General features: G+C 43.9%; 1 protein-coding gene across 5 annotated transcripts in view; it reads left to right on the top strand.

Moving 5' to 3' along the window:
• The window catches only part of NUDCD1 (NudC domain containing 1), a 214,440-nt gene that overhangs the window by 145,569 nt on the left and 47,614 nt on the right, over window positions 1-21,257 (top strand). For all 5 annotated transcript variants that reach the window (XM_033933051.1, XM_033933050.1, XM_033933048.1 and 2 more), the window contains one exon: window positions 16,394-16,538. In XM_033933051.1, coding sequence (XP_033788942.1) covers window positions 16,394-16,538 — 145 coding nt within the window. The remainder of the gene's footprint in view (window positions 1-16,393; window positions 16,539-21,257) is intronic.

The following is a 21,257-nucleotide window of genomic DNA, read 5'->3' on the forward strand; positions in this document are numbered from 1 at the left end:
GGGGTGGAGAAGGACGCTGAAAGGCCATGGGAAGGGCGGGGGGGGGTGAAGGAATCTGAAAGCACTTGTGGAAGACAGAGGGGGGAGAAGGATGCTGAAAGCACATGGGGAAGACAAAGGGGTGGAGAAGGACGCTGAAAGGACATGGGGAAGACAAAGGGGTGGAGAAGGACGCTGAAAGGCCATGGGAAGGGCGGGGGGGGTGAAGGAATCTGAAAGCACTTGTGGAAGACAGAGGGGGGAGAAGGATGCTGAAAGCACATGGGGAAGACAAAGGGGTGGAGAAGGACGCTGAAAGGACATGGGGAAGACGGGGGGGTGGGTGGAGAAGGACGCTGAAAGGCCATGGGGAAGACAGAGAGGGAGAAGGACGCTGAAAGGACATGGGGAAGCAGAGGGGGGAGAAGGACACTGAAAGCACATGTGGAAGACAGAGGAGGGAGAAGGACGCTGACAGGACATGGGGAAGATGGGGGGGAGAAGGACGCTGAAAGGAAATGGGGAAGAGAGAGTAGGGAGAAGACACTGGCAGGGAAGAAGACAGATGCCAGACTATGGGGGAGCGGAGAGAAGAAGATGGGTGCCAGACCAATTTGGAAGGGGGAAGAAAGGGAGAGGCACAGTAACAGAGCAAATGGAAGATGCAGAAGGAAGAGAGACAGTGGATGGAAGGAATTAAATGAGAACATGAGGAAAGCAGAAACCAGGCAACAAAGGTAGGAAAAGAATTATATTTCTTTTTTTTTATTTTGCTTCAGGATAAAGTAGTATATTAGTTGTGTTGATAAAAATTTATAAACATTAGAGGCTCTGGTAGAAACCCATTTGCAAAGTATGTATTCTTCCCAATTAATATTTTCAAATTAATACAGTCTTTTTGCTTATTTGTAAATGGGTTTCTACCAGAGCCTTTAATTCAGTAGCATAATTAAATGAAATAACTATTTCTGAAGTTTATATGGACGGGCGGGGACGGAGGGGATTCCTCGCGGGGACGGGTGGGGACGGAGGGGATTCCTCGCGGGGACGGGTGGGGACGGAGGGATTCCTCACGGGGACGGGTGGGGACGGAGGGATTCCTCACGGGGACTTTGGCGGGGACGGGTGGGGACGGGTGGGATTTCTGTCCCTGCGCAACTCTCTACTTTGTAGCTCTCAGCATCAGCATGGCACAGTGAGCAAGGCTGTGATAGTCTATGCGAGAAATTGGGAGAGGGTCCTTTAAAAGTGATTTTTAAAGGTTTCTGGGGCTAGAGACAGAGTTCCCCCACCTCTAAAATCCTATTCCCCCAATTTTTTAACCACAGGCTGTTTTTGGTGCTAAAATTGCTGCTGCAGTAGCCATCTTGGATGTCCCAGTTTTAAAATAAAAGCCTCTATGTGCCCTCAGAATACCTTGATTAAGCTCAAAATCAGTCTAGATGTACTCCTCAGGCCAGGATATCAAGAATTCATGCCAGATGTGTGAGGGCTGGGTGGCCGAGGATCGTCTATTCCACATGTCGTGTGGCATGTGAGGGGGCAGGAGTCACGGACTTAGCCTCCTCTAGACCCTCTGGAGGTATGAGGTCTCTGCTGGATCGAGTTCTAGGTCAGAAATCCTGGCTAGATATTGGAACTGGGAAAAGGGCATCTACCACAAATCTCCAGAGTGGATTACAAGAGTGCCTGCCAGAGCCCTCTGGGTGTCCTGGTCCGGCTTTTGCTCCACTATTTAGAAATATGATGTATGAAGCCTACTTAGATTGCAGTGGTTACAATGACTCTGTGGGGGCTGTGAAGGTGGTAGTGCCAGGGATTTGCCCCTCTTAAGAGCGCATTTTCCCCACAGCAGAACCAGTCAGAAGAGGACTATGCCTTTGCTGTCCCAGTCTGGGTCCTCGGTATTAGGAGACTGCATCACATCTGGGAGAGTCTGGTTCCAACTAGATAGCAGCCCTGGACCTTGGAGAGGACCCAATTGTGCGCAGGCTATTCAAGCCTTCAGCACTTTTGGAAATTATTACAGAGTCTCTCCAATAATTAAAGATAGAGCAATCAGATCGCAGGAGGATAGCGAGGAACTCCAAAGCGACTTGTATCAGTTAGAGAAATGGGCAGAGCAATGGCAGATGAAGTTCAACGTGGAGAAATGCAAAGTAATGCATTTAGGTAGTAAGAATAAGGAATACGAGTATAGAATGTCAGGCGCAACTCTGGGTAAGAGCGAACAAGAAAAGGACCTGGGTGTACTGATAGATAGGACCCTGAAGCCATCGGCACAATGCGCGGCAGCGGCAAAGAAAGCAAACAGAATGTTAGGCATGATAAAGAAAGGAATCACGAGTAGATCGGAGAAAGTCATAATGCCGCTTTATAGAGCAATGGTCAGACCACACTTGGAATACTGTGTCCAACATTGGTCTCCCAACCTAAAGAAGGATATAAAACTGTTGGAGAGGGTGCAGAGACGAGCAACGAAGTTAATAAGAGGTATGGAGAACTTGGAATATGAGGAACGACTCAAGAAACTGGGACTGTTCTCCCTTGAGAAGAGGAGGCTGCGAGGGGACATGATCGAGACGTTCAAAATGCTGAAAGGCATCGATAAAATAGAGCAGGAAAATAAATTATTTACATTGTCCAACGCGACACGGACAAGAGGACATGGTTTGAAGCTAAGGGGGGACAAGTCCAGGACAAATGTCAGGAAGTACTGTTTTACGCAGCGAGTGGTAGACGCCTGGAATGCTCTCCCAAAGGAGGTTATTAAGGAATCCACTGTGCTGGGATTCAAAGGCAAATTAGATACACATCTCCTTATGAGAGGCATAGAGGGATATGGGTGACTAAAACTACATCAGGTGTATACCTGACTGGGCCTCCGCGTGTGCGGATCGCCGGACTCGATGGACCATGGGTCTGATCCGGAGATGGCAGTTCTTATGTTCTTATGTTCTTATGTACTGCCCAGTGCTCATTTATGAGCAGCACTAAGGCCCAGACCACATGCTTTCCCTCCCATCCAGACATACTCGTACTAAGATGCTCGCAGACAATTGAGAGGCCCCAGAAGGACCTCTTCAGGTGACTAAGGCCATGAGCAAACTTTACCTAGTGGATGCTGAATTTAATCAGCTGTTTACTTCACCAAAGGTGGATTCTCTAGTGGCACAGGTTGAAAGGTGTACCACACTCCCCAAGGAAGGGGGAGTAGTGTTGAAAGATGCACAGAACTGCAGTCTGGATTTTGTCCTTAAGAGGCAATTTGAGGCCACGGCGTCGTATGTCGCATGTGTTTGCCACTCAAAGTTATGTTGGGCTCTGGGAATAGATGTCGACACATCTCCCCTGTTTCTGATGTCAGGAGTGGATTATGTGGCAGATGCTCTGTATGATTTGTTCAGAGTCCTGAGCAAGGTTTCTGCATAAGCTATTTCCAACCATAGAATGCTTTAGATCAGACAGTGGGCAGGAGATTCATCCTCTAAGGTTGCACCGAGCAAGTTGCCTTTTAAGGGTCAATTGCTTTCTTATGGCTAGCATGCAGGTTCCTCTGTTCCCTTTCCTCCTTGAACTACTTCATCAGGCGGCAGCAGCATTCACAATTCATTGCTGTTGCTGGCTTCAGGTCTTCCTCTCTGGCGGGTCCTGTCTTCATGAAAACAGGAAGTAGGCAGGACCGGCCAGAGAGGAAGGCCTGAAGCCGGCAACAGCAGCGAATTGTAAACTCTGCTGCTGCCTGAAGCACCCGAGGCAGACGCTTCTCTCCCAGCCCAACCCCCGCTGACTCTACGACCCTCCCAGCGAGATGACTTTAATAACAAACCTCCCTCCAGCGTTGGCAGCCGCAGCACGCTAAACAGGCTGCTTCGCGGCTTTCTTCTGCCGTTAAATCCCTCTGTTGCGTCATTGATGACGTCATCAGTGACGGGGCAGAGGGAATCAACTGCAGGAGAAAGCCGCGAAGCAGCCTGTTTAGCGTGCTGCAGCTGCCAACGCTGGAGGGAGGTTTGTGCCGGTATGTGCAGAAGCGGTATGTCCCTCCCCCTCCAGTACCTGTGCAGCACTTTACACGGCACATCCTCCCACGATCCTGAGTCGGCCACAGCGCTCGAGTGTGGGCCCTAACCGCGCATCCGCTCTCCTGCCTGCCACGGACCTATGGATCACGGAACACGCAGGCGGGAGTGCGCATGCGCGGCTAGCGTTTTATTATATAGGATAAAACTACAATATGGAAACTATGACATAGTCTACAATCAAGTAACAAATTTTTTGAACAAATGAGTCTTAACTGATTTTCTAAAAGTGCAATAAGATGCAGTCTGTCGAATCAAATCATGTAACCATACTTGAACTTTAAATGCTTGATAGGCCAAAGATCAGTCAAAAACTTTATAACGACAATTTTTGGGATTAGGGAAAGTGAATAAACCTGTACGCCGAGTAGATTTAGTAGGCCTATACAATTCAAAATGAAAGAGAAGATAGGATGGAACTAATCCAAATAATAATTTATAGCAGATACAAGCAAATTTGAAAAGTATTCTTGCTTCCATCAGCTGACTGTAATAAGGGCTGACATGTTCCTGTTTTTTCAGTCCAAAGATTAAACGGACAGCTGTATTTCGGATTAGTCTTAATCTTCCTAAGATAATTTTATAAGATCCCAAATAGATTATATTACAATAATGTAGAATAGATAAGATTAATGCTTGAACTAATAGTCTAAAAGAAGTAGAATCAAAATATTTTTTAACGGAATGCAATTTCCATAATGCGAAAAAACATTTCTTGACAAGCATATCAGTGTGTTCCCCCAGAGTTAAACGATGGTCTAGTATAACTCCTAAAATTTTGAGAGAAGAGACTATTGGATATTCTTATTCTCTTAAATGGAGAGTCTTATCTGTGATTTTATTGTTAGGACTAGCCAGGAAAAATCTAGTAATTTCAGCTTAAATTCAATGGTCCATTGTTCAAGCTAATTTAGGATGAAGGTAATCTGATTTTTTATTTCGGTAGTGAAAGAAATAACTGGTATCAGTATCGTGATGTCATCAGCATAGATATGAAATATTACATTTAAACTTTGTAAAAAATCAGCCAAGGAAGCAACATAGATGTTAAACAAAGTAGATGATCAAATCAAAAAATAGACTTGTAAAAATTTAGATTTAAGAAAATTTAGTCACGCTGTACTCTCAGACACCTGCTTGGTAAATCATCGAGGATTTCAAACACCAAATTCACAGGTATAGGTATCAATCATTGAGTACAGAATGAAACTTGAAAAGTGCTCAAAGTGCTCTAAATAAATTTTGTAAATCAATGCTTGAATAAATAACAACACACTTATCTTAGTGGTGTTGAAGTGATCTTTACGGGGACCCGTTTCACCATTCGGCTTCTTCAGGGGTCAGAGTTTTAGTTGTTGACTCGGTTTAACGAGGCAAAATGGCGTTACGGTCCCCGTAAAGATCACTTCAACATCACTAAGATAAGTGTGTTGTTATGTATTCAAGCATTGATTTACAAAATTTATTTAGAGCACTTTGAAATCCTCGATGATTTACCAAGCAGGTGTCTGAGAGTACAGCTTGACTAAATTTTCTTAAATCTAAATTTTTACAAGTCTATTTTTTGATTTGATCGTGTGATATTTTGGACTTGTTTCATTGTATTTGAAACAAAGTAGATGACAATGGTGAACCTTGAGGTACCCCACAAGGGTTGCTCCAAGAATTGGAATACTGACCATTGCTGAAGACTTGATATGATTTTTTTTCCAAAAAGCCCTGAAACCAATCTCAGACTTTTCCAGAAATTCCCATAGTGTCCAAACACCCCAATAGAATCTCATGATCCACCAGATCAAAAGCACTACTAAAATCAAATTGAAGTATTAGTGTGCTAGTACCTTGGCTGAACCATTTTGCTGGGTTGTCAATCCATTTTTCAGTTTTAATATTTTGTCTTTTCTCACTTGTCCAACCAAACAATCATATTTGTCTTTATATCAAGTTTCGTAATGTTGGCACAAATGTTATTCCTTGAACACAGCCATTGAATCCTGACATACCCAGACAAACAGCTTGTACTGCATGAAAAAAGTAATAGTAGGCCCACTGTTCTTTGAATATCCTGCACTTATTTTTCTTGCCCTGACAGAATTGTTTCCTAGGGATGCACAATGGCTATTACTTCTTTGGGATGGGCGCACGTAGCTATCATGTCTGCTGCTGACCTGTGCTTCTGGGTACTGGGTGGCAGGCGGTAATGAATCCACACACTTTTTGTTGGTGCTGTGGGCCCAGGGTGTGACCAACTGTCCGATTGTGGCTTGGCCTGAGCTCAGGGCCTGGCTAGCGGCATTGCTGGCCTGCTGTTGTGTAAGCAGTACTATGTTCCCCTGAAAATAAGACCTACCCCAAAAATAAGCCCTAGGATGATTTTTAGGGTAGGTTTTAATATAAGCCTGAAAATAAACCCGAGTCGTAGGCAGCCGTGCTTCCCTCCCACCCCCACAGTGCAGCTGAACTGTCGAACCTCCGCTGACCCTCCAACCTTCCCTCCCAACCGATCCCTGCAGACCGCGACCATAAATACCTTCTGGCAGAGGAGTGTTGGGCCAGCAGCACTCACAGGCTGCTTCACGGCCTTCTCGCCGGGGCCTTCTGTGTACTGATGACATCAGTAATGCAGCATACAGAAGGCCCCAGTGAGAAGGCTACAAAGCAGCCTGTGAGTGCTGCTGGCCCGATGCTCCTCTTCTGGAAGGTATTTATGGTCGCGGTCGGCGGGGGTCGGTTGTGAGGGAATGATGGAGGGTCAGCGGGGGTTCAGTGGTCCAGCTGTGCAGTGATTGCTCAAGGGTTCTGCTGCACGAGGGATGGGAGGGAGGGAAGGATGGAAACTGGGCAAGGGTTCTGCTGCACAGGGGGATGAGAGGGATGGAGGGATAGAAAGATGCTGCAGAGGGAAGGCACAAGGGGATGGGTGAGAGGGGAGGAAAGATGTTGCACAAGTGGGGGAAAGGAAAGAGGAAGAATTGGGGTGAAAGAGAGGAAGGAAGAGTTGATCATGTACATGAAAAAAATAAGCCCTACTCGAAAATAAGACCTAGTGCCTTTTTTGGGCCCCAAATGAATATAAGACAAGGTCTTATTTTCGGGAAAACACGGTAGTAACTAAGGGAGAGTAGGGGGCCCTGGCTACTACCTGTCTGCCTCAGCATAGTGATGGTGGCTTGGCACGTCCTCGGCCACAGCATGTCACATCACCACATCCCCTCGGCCAATGCGAATGACGCTGGACGCAGCGCCACCCGCGGATGCAGCAGGGGCCGGGTAAATGACCTTGGAGAGCTGTATCCAGCCCTCGAGTCGTAGTTTGAGGACACCTGCTTTACAGAATAGGCTACTAGTATGTGTTCTCTGTGCACGTAATTTGGAAACACAGAGAATTTCCCCCTAAATGCTTGCTTTCAGATCTAACATGAATTAATTACAACATGAGGTTGCTGTTAAAGCAAAAAAGCCCTTAATGCGTAGCAAATTTTAATGAGCTGTATCACTTGAAAAAGGATGCAAGAACAGTTTATTAATTTTAAACAGGATTACTGCAAATAGCATTAATTTATGTGATTTATGGAAACCCACTAACTAATGTAAAAGATTAAGTACTCCTTAAGGGTTATTAATGTTCTGCAAGAGCATTAACAGGCCATCATGCCCCCTCCCACTCTTCCTACAACTCCCCCACCCCCAGGTGACAGAGCTGTAGGTTTTATGTCTGACTTTCTCCCCTTGGAGAGCGGTATAGGAAACTGAATGAATAAATATTACCCTGAGAAAGTGATGGAACCCCAAAGCACTGATAATGTATCCTCATGTTTCTCAGCAAATAATGGGCTGGAAACCCCTAAAGACACCTTGCAAGCAAGTGAAGATACTTTAAGTCCAAATATGCCACCTTTTTTCTCCCAGTTGTCAAACCCCAGTGGCCCATTCCTTCCGCCCACCCTACCTAAAAGGTTAATTGGGGACAGTAGAGATTCCAGCCGTTTCTATCTCATTTGCTCTGAGGCATCAAATTAAATTTGCCAAACAGATGCGATGCTTTGCTTTGCCCGTTTAACTGCTGTCAGTGATGCACTTTTCAAATCTCTTGGCTATTAGATTATTATGGTTTCTATTGCTGTATCGTCAAAATGTAGAGGCTTTATTTAAAAAAAGTTGTGACCATTAAATCATAACTTTCCATGTTTATTTGATATGAAACACAGGGTTAGATTTAAGATTTTTGTACCCCTAAGCAATTTTGCTTCCTAAATGTTAGGCAGGCTGGGGAGGATGTTGCCTATCTTGTTTGGTTGCCGCAAATGACTATTTTAATAAGGTCAACAGACCCGCAGAACCTAACACAAGGTGTCTTGTCTCCTGATGACACTCTTCGTGAAACTCAGCCTGGTGTAAAGCAAGATTGGTTCTAATTCGGTTTTACAGACTCCTTATCTCGAGTATAATATGACTGTTATGGATTTTTAGTCTTGAAGACTTTGTGTCATCTGAAATTTTGAAATTAAGCCATCTGGACATTTGCGATTATAAAATTTTCCTATTTAGGATTGAACTTCTGGGTTGGCTTTTCATGTTTATAAGGTGGGGAGGGTTTAGCGGGCTTGTATGTCCGGGGATTGTGATTGCAGTTATATTTATATAATAAGAATTATTGAATTTGTATGATATTTAATGTTTATATTATAATACACAGACTTCTTTTTTGTGAGTATTTAAAATTTTTACTTGAAGCTGTTTTATGATTATTTTCCCAATTTAATTCATTATATTGGTAACCCGTAAACCATTCTTCCGATATGTGAACGGAAAGCAGCCGGCGAGGGAGGAGGTGGGACCTTTGGACGAGGGAGACAGGAAGGGAATGGTGAAGGAGGAAAAAGAGGTGGCTGACAGACTAAACATGTTCTTCTCGTCGGTCTTTACAAGAGAAGACACATCCAACGTGCCTGAACCGGAAAAAATCTTCAAGGGGAATCAAGAGGTAAAATTATCATGCATGGAGGTAAGCCTTGAAGACGTGCTCAAGCAGATAGATAGAGTAAAAACTGACAAATCTCCGGGCCCAGACGGAATCCACCCGAGAATACTGAAAGAGCTCATAGACGAAACAGCAGAGTTACTGCGGCAGATTTGTAATCTATCCTTGAGAACAGGGGTAATCCCGGAGGACTGGAGGATAGCAAATGTTACACCTATCTTCAAAAAAGGATCAAGAGGCGACCCGAGGAACTACAGACCGGTGAGCGTAACCTCAGTTCCGGGGAAGATGGCCAAATCATTGATCAAGGAAAGTATCAGTGAGCACATAGAAAAAAATAATCTGTTGAGAATAAGCCAGCATGGTTTCTGTAAAGGAAGATCATGCCAAACGAACCTACTGCATTTCTTTGAGGGGATAAGCGAACAAAGGTGACCCTATAGACATCGTATATCTAGATTTCCAAAAAGCCTTCGACAAGATACCCCACGAGCGCCTACTAAAGAAGCTGTGGAGCCACAGGGTGGAAGGGGAAGTGCACAAATGGGTCAAAAATTGGCTGGCGGACAAGAAGCAAAGGGTAGGAGTAAAGGGACACTACTCTGACGGAAAGGGGTCACGAGTGGTGTCCCACAGGGGTCAATGCTGGGACCGTTGCTGTTCAATATATTCATTAATGACCTGGAAACAGGGACGAAGTGCGAAGTTATAAAATTTGCGGACAACATAAAACTCTCCAGTAGTGTCAGAACTGTTGAGGAATTCAAAGATCTACAAAGTGACCTGAACAAGCTGGGTGAGTGGGCAAAAATATGGCAGATGAGCTTCAATGTAGAGAAACGTAAAGTCTTGTACAGTTATACGATGGGAGGGAGGGTACTGGGGGAAGGCAACCTAGAAAAAGACTTGGGGGTATTGGTGGATACAACGATGAAGCCAGCGGCACAATGTGCAGCGGCCTCAAAGAAGGCGAACAGAATGTTGGGCATTATCAAAAAAAGATATCACTACCAGAATGAAGGAAGTTATCCTGCCACTGTATCGAACGATGGTGCACCCGCATCTGGAGTACTGCGTCCAATACTGGTCGCCGCACCTTAAGAAGGATATGGCGATACTCGAGAGGGTCCAGAGAAGAGCAACAAAGATGATTAAGGGCATGGAAAACCTTTCATATACTGAAAGGCTAGAGAAGTTGGGGCTGTTTACCCTGGAAAAGCGGAGACTTAGAGGGGACATGATAGAGACTTATAAAATCATGAAAGGCATAGAGAAGGTGGAGAGGGACAGATTCTTCAGGCTAGCGGGGACATCAAAAACAAGAGGGCATTCAGAAAAAACTGAAAGGAGACAGATTCAAGACGAATGCTAGGAAGTTCTTTTTCGCTCAGAGGGTGGTGGACACCTGGAATGCGCTTCCAGGAGAGGTGATAGGACAGAGTACAATATTGGGTTTCAAAAAGGGATTGGACGACTTCCTGAAGGAGAAAGGGATTACAGGGTATAGATAAAGGGTTACTATACAGGGTACTTCAGGATTAGGGCATAAACAATTTAGGTCGTGGACCTGGGGGCCGCCGCGGGAGCGGACTGCTGGGCACGATGGACCCCTGGTCTGACCCGGCAGAGGCAATGCTTATGTTCTTAAGACCAAACTGCAGATTCCCAAAGAGCAGTGGGAGAGGGGGTGGGTGTCAGAAATACCAAAGATTAGAGAGCAATAAGAGGGGTAGAAGAAGGCCATAATGCCTTTGAAGTGTGTACATTCACTTGGTCCTATAGTAGGAAGAAGCAGGCTCCTTGTTGACCTGGATAGTTAGCAATGTTAATATTTGGCACCATAGGTAGTTGCCTGTACCTAACTTGGGGCCTGTTGACACTACATTTCCATTCATGACAGTTCTTGCTTAGCAGATAAGAGGTGCCTGCTTACTAACTAAACTAAACTAAACCTTAGGTTTGTATACCGCGCCATCTCCACAAGCGTAGAGCTCGGCACGGTTTACAGGGTTAGGTTGAAAAGGAGCTACAATGAAGGGTTATAGGAAAGGAGCTAGGAAAATAAAGAGGGACAGGGAACAAAAAGCGGGAAGTGTTAGATTTTTGAAAAGAGCCAAGTTTTCAGGTGTTTGCGGAAGGGTTGGAGGGAACTTGAAACTCTGATCGGGGATGTGAGGTTATTCCAGAGTTCTGTGGTTCTAAAGGGGAGGGATGTTCCTAATTTTCCTACGCGGGATATATCTTTTGTAGAGGGGAATAATAGTTTCAGTTTTTGGGAGGATCTAGTGGAATTAGGGTTAGAGGAATTCCAGAAGAGTGGGATAACGGGAGGGAGAATGCCATGTAGAATCTTGAAGGCTAAACAGGCACATTTAAAGAGGACTCTGGAGTGAACTGGGAGCCAGTGAAGTTTGGACAGGAGTGGGGAGACGTGGTCGAACTTGCCTTTTGCGGAAATAAGCTTGGCCGCGGCGTTCTGGATTAGCTGAAGTCTATGGAGTTTTTTTTTAGTTAGGCTTAAATAGATGGAGTTGCAATAATCCAGTCTAGAGAGGATGGTGGATTGAACAAGGACGGTGAAGTGAGAATGATGAAAGTACGATCTCACTTTCCTCAGCATATGAAGACTAAAGAAGCATTTTTTTACCAAGAAGTTGAGGTGGTCATTGAAGGAGAGAGAGGAGTCTATGATGATGCCAAGGACTTTGCTTGAAAACTCAAGCTGAAGAGTGGAGCCGGAATATAATGGGATGGAGGTGGGTAATTGATCTAACATTGGGCCGAGCCAAAGTAATTTTGTTTTGGACTCATTTAATTTCATTTGTACAGAATGTGCCCAGGAATGGAGGTTCATTATACATGCGGATATGTTCTCAGCGAGATTAGTGAGGTTCAAATCGGTCTCGAGGAGGATGAGGATATCGTCGACATAGGTGTAGAGAGTTTCCAGGGGGGATAGGTGAAGAAGTTTCAGAAAGGACATGTAAATATTGAAAAGGATAGGAGAGAGGGGTGAGCCTTGCGGCTTCCAGGGAGGGGATGAGGTACCGTTTATGTTAACGGTGTAGGAGCGTAAGAGAAGGAATTTCGAGAACCAGTCTAGGACTGTGGAACTTATGCCTATTTCAGAGAATTGGAAGATTAAGATATCATGATGGACGACGTCGAAAGCTGCGGAGAGGTCGAATTGTAGAAGTACAGCGAATTTGTTGCCAGAATGAAGTTGTTGTACCTTAGAGATTAGTGAGGCTAATAGGGATTCGGTGCTGAAGTTGGGTCTGAAGCCGAATTGGTAGGGTAGGAGAATAGAGAATCTTTCTAGGTAGGATGAGAGTTGAGTGGATATGATGGATTCTAACATCTTGGTTAGGAGAGGGATGTTTGCTATTGGACGGTAATTGGAGGGAATAGAGGTATCAAGGTCGGTCTTTTTCAGTAGAGGGGTTAGTGCAATATGTCCCATTTCGGAGGAGAAAAGGCCCGATGTTAGAGCAGCGTTTATAAGTTTGGTGAGGGAAGCGATGGCCTGTGTAGAGATATTCTCGAATAGGTAGGAGGGGAAAGGGTCCAAGGTACACTTGCAAGATTTTAGTTTGAGGCAGAGTTTGGAGACTTGCAATTTGGAAACAAGCTCAAAAACGGTCCAGGATCTGTCGGCTGGAATGGGATTGGAGACAAGTAGGGAAGGGTTGAGGTCAGTAGAGATTAGGGAGTTGTAGGAGACTGTAGGCGGGAAGGAGCATCTTAGGGTGGTAACCTTTTCATTGAAGAATTTTGCAAGGGCATCTGCTGATAGCGACGAGGGGAGCAAGGATGGGTCCTTTTTTGTAGTTAAGGAGCGCCAAATGTTAAACAACGCACTGATCTTTGTCTGGTACAATGCTTCATAGTATGACAATTGGAAATGTGCTGAATTTGAATGAGTTTTTGTACTGTAAGAACACTATCTGCTGGTATAGGAAGTAAAAATAAGGGTCTTGTGGCCGTTTCTCTATGTTGAGATTCATAGGACATATAAATTATTGTAGTTAGATCTGCTGTGTTATCAGTTAATTAAATCTTCATTTTAAACACATTTGAAATTTTAAGATGGCTTCAGTTATATGGTACTGCCTATATTATGATGAATATTGACACTAATGAATCATGATTAAATGAAATTTTTTATTTCCTGCACCTGAGCTATATTTAAATAGTTTAAAAAAAAATCCTATCAAAGTTGTCAAAGAAAAAGAGCAGAAGATTGGTGGGGATGGAAGCAAAAGCATTCTTTGAAAGATTGTTTGACACAGTCTTGAGTACTTCCAGGGAGGTCTAGTGGTAGATCTGATGCCTCTGCACCCAGAGTTTGTGGAATCAAATCCCAGGGCTGCTCCTTGTGACCCTGGGCAAGTCACCCAATCTTCCATTGCCCCAGGTACAAAATAAGTATCTATATTTGAGTAAACCACTTTGAGTGTGGTTGTTCGTATAACTACAAAAAGGCAATATACAAGTCCCAATTCCTTTTCCTTTCCCCCTTCCAAACTACAGGTTTATGTAAATATTAGAAGGCTTACGGGTAAATTTAAGAAAAGAAATGAGGCTCCCACAGCCAGAACTTCAGGTTTTAGCTAAGAAAGTCTTTCATCTCAGTATTAACATCTGGAAACATTATTATATTTTGACCACAAAAGAAAACATGCTTTTTTGGAAAATTTGTCTTCTGAACTAGTGAATATATAGGTTGAAGATAGTATGTAAATATTGTATACTCTGTCAAAAAGACTAAATGTAAAAGAAAGTAAATGCACCATATACCATGATGTCTAAATGCTCCAAAACCATTGGCAAGTCCCTTCTGGAGCAGTATTGAATACCATCACAGAAACTCTCTAAATCCCTACTGTAACACCACTAAAGATGCTTTTGTATAGAAAACCATCACAGAAACACTCAAACTCTGTTTTGTACCATCAGCACAGATGGTATTGCAACATCATTACAGAAGCTCGTGTAAACCACTCTGAATTGGCTCATGTAAACCACTCTGTATAGAAGCTTTGAATTAACAATATTCTTTTCTTCACTTTGGACAATAACTGAGTTTCCCTGTTCGTAATCTACTTCTAACTGGTATCCATCAGTGTCGCCTTTCCCCCTTGCAATCTGTGCAAAACTCTGCTGCACGACTCATCTTCTACCAACTTCGCTACGCTCATGTCGCCCCTCTCCTTAAGTCACTTCACTGGCTCTTTATCTGCCATCGCATACAGTTCAAGATCTTATTGCTGACCTATAAGTTTGTTCATTCTGCTGCCTCTCAATTTCTCTCCTCGCTTCTCTCTCCTTATACACCTCCCAGAGAACTCCGTTCCTCAGATAAGTCACTCTTAGCATTACCCTTCTCCTTCACTGCCAGTTCCAGACTTTGTTCATTTTATCTAACTGCCCCCTATGCCTGGAATAAATTACCCGAGTTTGTCCGTTGGGCCCCTTCCCATGTTTAAAAGCAGGCTGAAACTCCACCTTTTTGATACAGCCTTCAATCCTTAACCCTACTCTTCTGATCTCCAACCCAGCCTGCTGATTATCGATTCCCCTTAACTGTATCCATGACTTCCTGTTTGGCTGTCTTGGCTGTTTAGATTGTAAGCTCTTTCAAACAGGGACTGTTTTCTTATTCTTTGTGACTCTGCACAGCGCTGCGTGCATCTGGTAGTGCTGTAGAAATAATTAATAGTAGTAGTAGATGCAATGCCATGCTATCTTTATGAGCTGCAGCAGATACTGATTAAAGTGAAGTGGTCTGTGTTTCAGTTTTAACCAAACACTGCTTAGTTTTAGCAATCTTACTATTGTGGTCTGCCAGCTTTGCAGTTGTGTCATCAGAAAATCTACTGTATTATAATAAGTTGCTTGCTTTGTAAAGTTTCCTCAATTCTCTTAACAAACCAAGGGGCTCATTTTCAAAAGAGAATATCTAAAATGTGGCATAAAGGGTCAGGTAGACGTTTTTCTCGTCAAACCCCTCCTATTCATTATTTTCAAAGCCTATATTCTAGACAGATATCTATGCTGTTGATCAGCAGTTCATCTAAACCTCAAGGGGGTGTTTTAAAGGCATTGTTTGGGAGGGACTAGGGCAGACTTTTATGATTGGATTTTCTGTCAAAATTGACCATTTAAGAATAAGTTTAGGGCACAAGTTAAATGGAAAACAAACGGTGAAGAAGACTCTGGTGCTCAATGTCTTTTATTATATATCGAGACTCAACACAATCTTGTTTCGATCCCAAATGGGCCTGCCTCAGGAGTCTGAACAAACATACAGTATATAGAAAACCATAATATATGTAAACAAGCATAAATAACTTAAAGGTTTATATAACATAAATCATTTGTTGTTAATCACATATTCAAAGAAAAATATAATTTAAAAAATCATAACTCATAATAATATTCCTAAAATGATGTAAACAATAAAAACTGGAAGGTGACATCTCTTGTTTTCCAGGGCACAAGTTAGACATTTGGGGCTAGACCTGTTTTAATAACGAATAAGTGCCAAAAAGTTACCCAAACTGACCAGATGACCACTGGAATGATATAAGCATGACCCACCCCCCACAACTCCCTCAGTGGCCACTGACATTCCACCCCCAAAGATATGAATGAAACAGTACATACCTACTTATATGACAGCTTCAGATGATATAGCTAGTCTTAGTAGAGCAGCAAGCAGGTTCCTGCAGTAGCATGGTGGGCGGTGTAGTCAACCATAAGGATGGAGATTCAAGCCCATGCTCTACTCTAACCTCTACACTTAAGGTGGAATCTGTGAGCCTTCCAAAATCCACCCAAATCCCACATATGAAGTTTTACCTGCAGGCATGGGGGCTACTGGGGTGGTGTACAGTTAGGTTTAGTAGGTTTTGTGTGGGATTTTGAGAATTTTATTGGTTTCTCGAAACAGTTGCAATGATCTCTGATTTATAATTTTTATTGATTTTATATAATAACTTATACAAAGTGCAAGAAAATATCATAATAAAATCAAACAAACAGCACTTTCATACTACATCAAATTCTTAAAACAACCCAAACTTCCTCCCACCCAACCCCCCTTACCCCTCCTGGATGTGTATAAAGAATATGAATAATACAATAAATAATCTGAATAAAATAAAAGAAACCATCATATACCGCCACAGTCTTTAACAAACATATCCAGTGGGCTCCAGATGTCATTAAATGCCCGGAACTGACCATTTTGCTCCGCTAACATTTGTTCAGTTGCAATGATCAATCTTGGAATTCATCATTGTTTTTACATCACTTCTTACTTCTTTTATCCTGTTTTCTATCTCAGTGTTGAAATTTCTCTCATGAAGAGAGATGAAGGATATGAGTGGTCTGAACTGGTAGTCGGTGACAATCAAGGAGAGTACATCATGAGCCCTGTACAGTGTGCTGCGGCATCAGAACGTCTCATTCATCTCACTTCAGAAGGAATGGTATGTAGTGCGTTACCTGAAATTTACAGGCAGAAGTTTAGCAGAAAAAATATAAGAAGTTTGTTAGAAGAGCAGTCAGCTGCCAGTTCCAGTTAAATGTGCATTGGGCCTTTCACCAGGGCAGAGACTGACAAGAAATAGAATTAAAAGCACAAGGTAAAAAAGTAAAAGTTATTAGTATAGATGTGGCGTGTCTTAATGGAGTGACTGTTTTAACTTTGGACCATACTTTTCTTCAGAGCAGCTCAAATATGTACAATCTCTCCCATCAAAACTGACCCCATAGAAACATAGAAATGACGGCAGAAAAGGGCCACGGCCCATCCAGTCTGCCCACACCAAGACCCACCCCCTATCTACCTCCATGAAGAGATCCGACATGCCAGTCCCATCTTTTCTTAAAATCTGGCACACTGCTGGCCTCAATTACCTGTTGTGGAAGACTATTCCAGCGATCAACCACCCTTTCGGTGAAGAAGTATTTTCTGGTATCACCATGAAATTTACCAACCTTGATTTTCAACGGATGCCCTCTTGTCGCCGTGGGTCCTTTAAGAAAAAAGAGATCTTCTTCCACCTCGATACGGCCTGTGACATATTTGAACATCTCGATCATATCTCCCCTCTCTCTGCGTTCTTCGAGTGAGTATAGCTGCAACTTATCCAGCCGTTCCTCATACGGGAGATCCTTGAGTCCTGAAACCATTCTGGTGGCCATTCACTGAACCGACTCGACTCTCCGCACATCCTTTTGATAATGCGGCCTCCAGAATTGCAACAATACTCCAGATGGGGTTGGGAGGCTTTAGAAAAGGTAATGATTGCTGGGTTTTTATCTTGATGAAAAATATTGATATGTTGATTGAAGTTTTGGTCTAGGTGTTTGAAGTTTGATAGAAATTCTTTAGGTGGTTGAAGTTAAATTTGATTGTTAGAAGTAGAGAATGACACGGGGAGCGATCCCCGCAGGGAGCCGCGGCGTGGCTGCGGTTTGGCTGCGGGTTATGGAGACTCCATAGCCAAATCGCCGCAGACACGGGGACAAAAGTTTTCACCGCCCGCAAAAACAGTGAAAAGATTTGTCCTCGCAGGCAAATGTACCCCCTTCTATGTACCGCTATTTACCTTGTCTTCACCGTGTGTCTTTGGTTCGGGACCGGGTGTCAGATTTTTTCCGGCGGCCATGTTTGTCTCCGCCATGTGGTCTGTCTCCTCCAACTCTCTCTACCCGACTTGCACGTTGCCGCATTGACTCCGCCCCCTAATATACAGGCTCTTCATTGGTCAGTTCTTTTTGCTGGATTGGATTCACTTTTCACTGGGAGGAGCTGAAAGCCTGAAAACTTCGTCAGGTACAAGTAAGTGTTCTCCCCGGCTGATTTAGATGACCGCCCAGCTAATCCTGCTCCTTCCCGGGCTGACTCGCGCCGAAAATTTTGTTTGACGCCTTGCCTATTTTTTTTTTTTTGCCAGCATGCTTTTACTTGCTTCAGGCCTTCATCGTTGCCAGGACCTGCCTACTTTCTGTTTCCGCGAAGGCAGGACCGGCAGCGAGGAAGGCCCGAAGCAAGTAAAAGCAGCAAGTTGTAAGCTTCCCTCCGGGGCTCTATCGTGTGCGTACTGGCTTCCCTTCTCTTCCCTCCGAAACTAGAAGTAGCGTCCCGGGGGGGGGGGGGGAAGAGAAGGGAAGCCAGCACGCACACGATAGAGCCCCGGAGGGAAGCTTACAACTTGCTGCTTTTACTTGCTTTGGGCCTTCCTCGCTGCCGGGTCCTGCCTTCGCGGAAACAGAAAGTAGGCAGGTCCCGGCAATGAGGAAGGCCCGAAGCAAGTAAAAGCAGCAAGTGTAGTGATATACCATTTGAGGAAAAAAAAAATGCACGGACGTCGGACCTGATTCTGCTTGCTCTCGCCACCGACACGGACCTCAGATTTTTAAGGCGGTACAGGTTTAGATCCGCGAGGTCTGTCAGGTCCGCGTTTTACCCCTTCCCCAACCTTGGTGCTTATTGTGGTCAGCCAGGAAGAATGAAATCAAAAAAGTTCGAGTTTAGTCAAGCTGTGATTTGAACTTTATAGGCTTTTTTTTTTTCATCCTTTAACTGGCAGGCAGAAGAATGCTCCATTTATTAATCTTGCAAAGTCTGATACAGGAAAAGCTAGAAGTGCATCAAGATTTAAGGAGCTTGGGGTGTGCAAATCTACTTAATGCAGAGATTACAGTAAAACAAAATCACTTTTCTATTTCACTGCAGCTCTATGAGGTTCTTTTGCCCTTAGCTATAGTCAAATGATGGATAGGAATATGTTTATTTCATTTAAGTTAAGGGAAAACAATATTTTTTCTGAGTATCCTTTAAATAATGGTTCACAAATTAATTCAGCCTGTTTTAAGGCTGGATTTTGTTTTTCACATTATTGCTTCTGTTTTTATAATCCTTAAAAAAATATAAGGAACAATTCTCCAAGTGGGTTCTTCCTCGTAGGCACCCTGAGACTGTACAGGGAACGCCTATTCTATAGCAGTGAATGGGCTCCCACGTTCCATTACAGAATGGTAGCATATAGCCTTAGATTCAGGCACCTTACAGTTAAAGCAGCCATAGAGCTGACGTAACTAAGCATGTCCACTTGTGGGAGAAATGATTTTATTTTCAGTTTAGTGATCAAAATGTGTCTGTTTTGAGAATTTATATCTGCTGTCTATATTTTGCATGATGGCCCCCTTTTACTAAATCGCAATAGCGGTTTTTAGCACAGGGAGCCTATGAGCATCGAAAGCAGTGCAGGGCATTCAGCGCATCTCCCTGTGCTAAAAACCGCTATTGCGATTTAGTAAAAGGGGAGGGGGTATATTTGTCTATTTTTGTATAGTTGTTCCTGGGGTGACATTGCATAAAATCATCTGTCTTGACCTCTTTGAAAAATGAAACAAATATTAATTAATATTTTCTCTGCATACAGTGTGCTTTGTGTTTCTTTTAATTTTGTGGTTACCATAATGAATTAATATTATATACAGTAGTGTACATGAAAAATGAATGGAAGAAATTGCATTACAATTAGTACTATTTACTATTATGATGGGGATGGGGGTCAGGGGTGTGCATTCCAGCTACCAGCACATCTTCAGAGAGGGCATTCTCTATTGCAGGAAGGACTGTGGAAGAAAGGAGAACTAGACTGAATCCAAAGATTGTAGATGATTTGTTGTTCATCCACGGGTTAAAAAATAAGGACAATTAAAAGTACAGGTTGTGTTTTGTTTTTGTATAGTTAACTAAGTTGTAAAGTTGTAAAGAATGTTTCCTTTATACGTTAATAAAGATAAGTATATAAAATCATACCTGTTTGAGGCTTTTATGCATGCTGCGGTGACGGTGACGGGGCGGTGAATGTGATGGCAGTGGCGGTGACGGGGCGGTGAAAGGGATGGCGGTGACAGTGACGGGGCGGTGACGGGGCGGTGCAGAGGATAGTCGGCCGGGGACGGGGCGGTGACGGGGACAAATTTTTTCCCCGTGTCATTCTCTAGTTAGAAGTTATATAGTAATTAGAGGTTTGTAAGATTTTTATGATTCAAAGTTAAAAGTTTTGCTTGATGGTTTAGTTGTTTAAGATTATTTCCATTTGTTATCTGAAGCTATTTTATGAGATCTCCTGTGAGATTTTCCTGTGAAATGTTTTGAAAGATTCTCTGTGAAACGAAGCTGTGGAGCTGATTTCTGAAACTATTTTACGAGATGTCCTGTGAGATTCATCTGTGAAATGTTTTGAGAGATTTTCGGTGAAGCAAAGCTGTGGAACTGATTTGGAAAACTTTCCTGGGAATATATTCTGTAAAGGTTATTGAAATATTGAGTAAAGATTTATATATATGAAATGTTTAATGAGGGTATGATTTTTGTGGTTATTGTATATAGAAAATTTTGGGAATGGAAATAGTATCCTCTATAATAAAACCCTAAGCGTGCATGCGCACTTAGGACAGCGTGTTCCCTGCAACCGTGGTCTCCGAGTCCATGCCGAATTCCATTTTCGAACACGGAGGCAGGGAACATGCCAGTGACTCCCCCCCTCCCGCCCTCACTCACCGCCAGAGAAACCGCTGCCGCCGCTGATTCGGAATGGGGGGCACAGGCGCCCCTGCCGGCATCTACTTCTCCCCCTCCTCCCTCTTGCCTGCTCACCCGCCCGCAGCGTCGCATGCCTCTCCCACAGAAACGCCACCCCCAGGATGTGCAGCTTCCAGCGGCAGGTTAATGGATAATCTGCACCGCAACATGATGTGACTTGCAAAGGTGCCGAGTGGGCCACACGAGCCTCGGCCTCTTCCGGGCTGGGCCACCTCTTTGGCCGCACGCTTTCCCCCCGTCGGCACTTTGAAGCTGCCCGAAATTTGCCCCGACGAAGCCTTTAGCTATTATAGGACCTGGACACCCGTTCCTACGACAGCCTTCCACTTGCGCCAACCCTGCCCAAACTTGAGAAGAAGGCAGATCCGGATCTGAGACGGGTTGTTTCTCAAAATTACGTCGGCTTTTAAAGCCCGGTTCTTTGATCTTCTTGCGCGTTGCACAGGGCAATCTTACATGGGCATGCATGCTGTTTGACAGCTGCCAGTTAGAAGGAGAGGGGGGCCTTATGCAGCAGAATGCTAATGTTGGATTGATGAAGTGCAGGGGCAGAATATGTGCAACCCTACCCAAGGTATTCAGC

The sequence above is a fragment of the Geotrypetes seraphini genome, chromosome 2 (assembly GCF_902459505.1).
Source record: "Geotrypetes seraphini chromosome 2, aGeoSer1.1, whole genome shotgun sequence".
NCBI classification, from domain to species: Eukaryota; Metazoa; Chordata; class Amphibia; order Gymnophiona; family Dermophiidae; genus Geotrypetes; species Geotrypetes seraphini.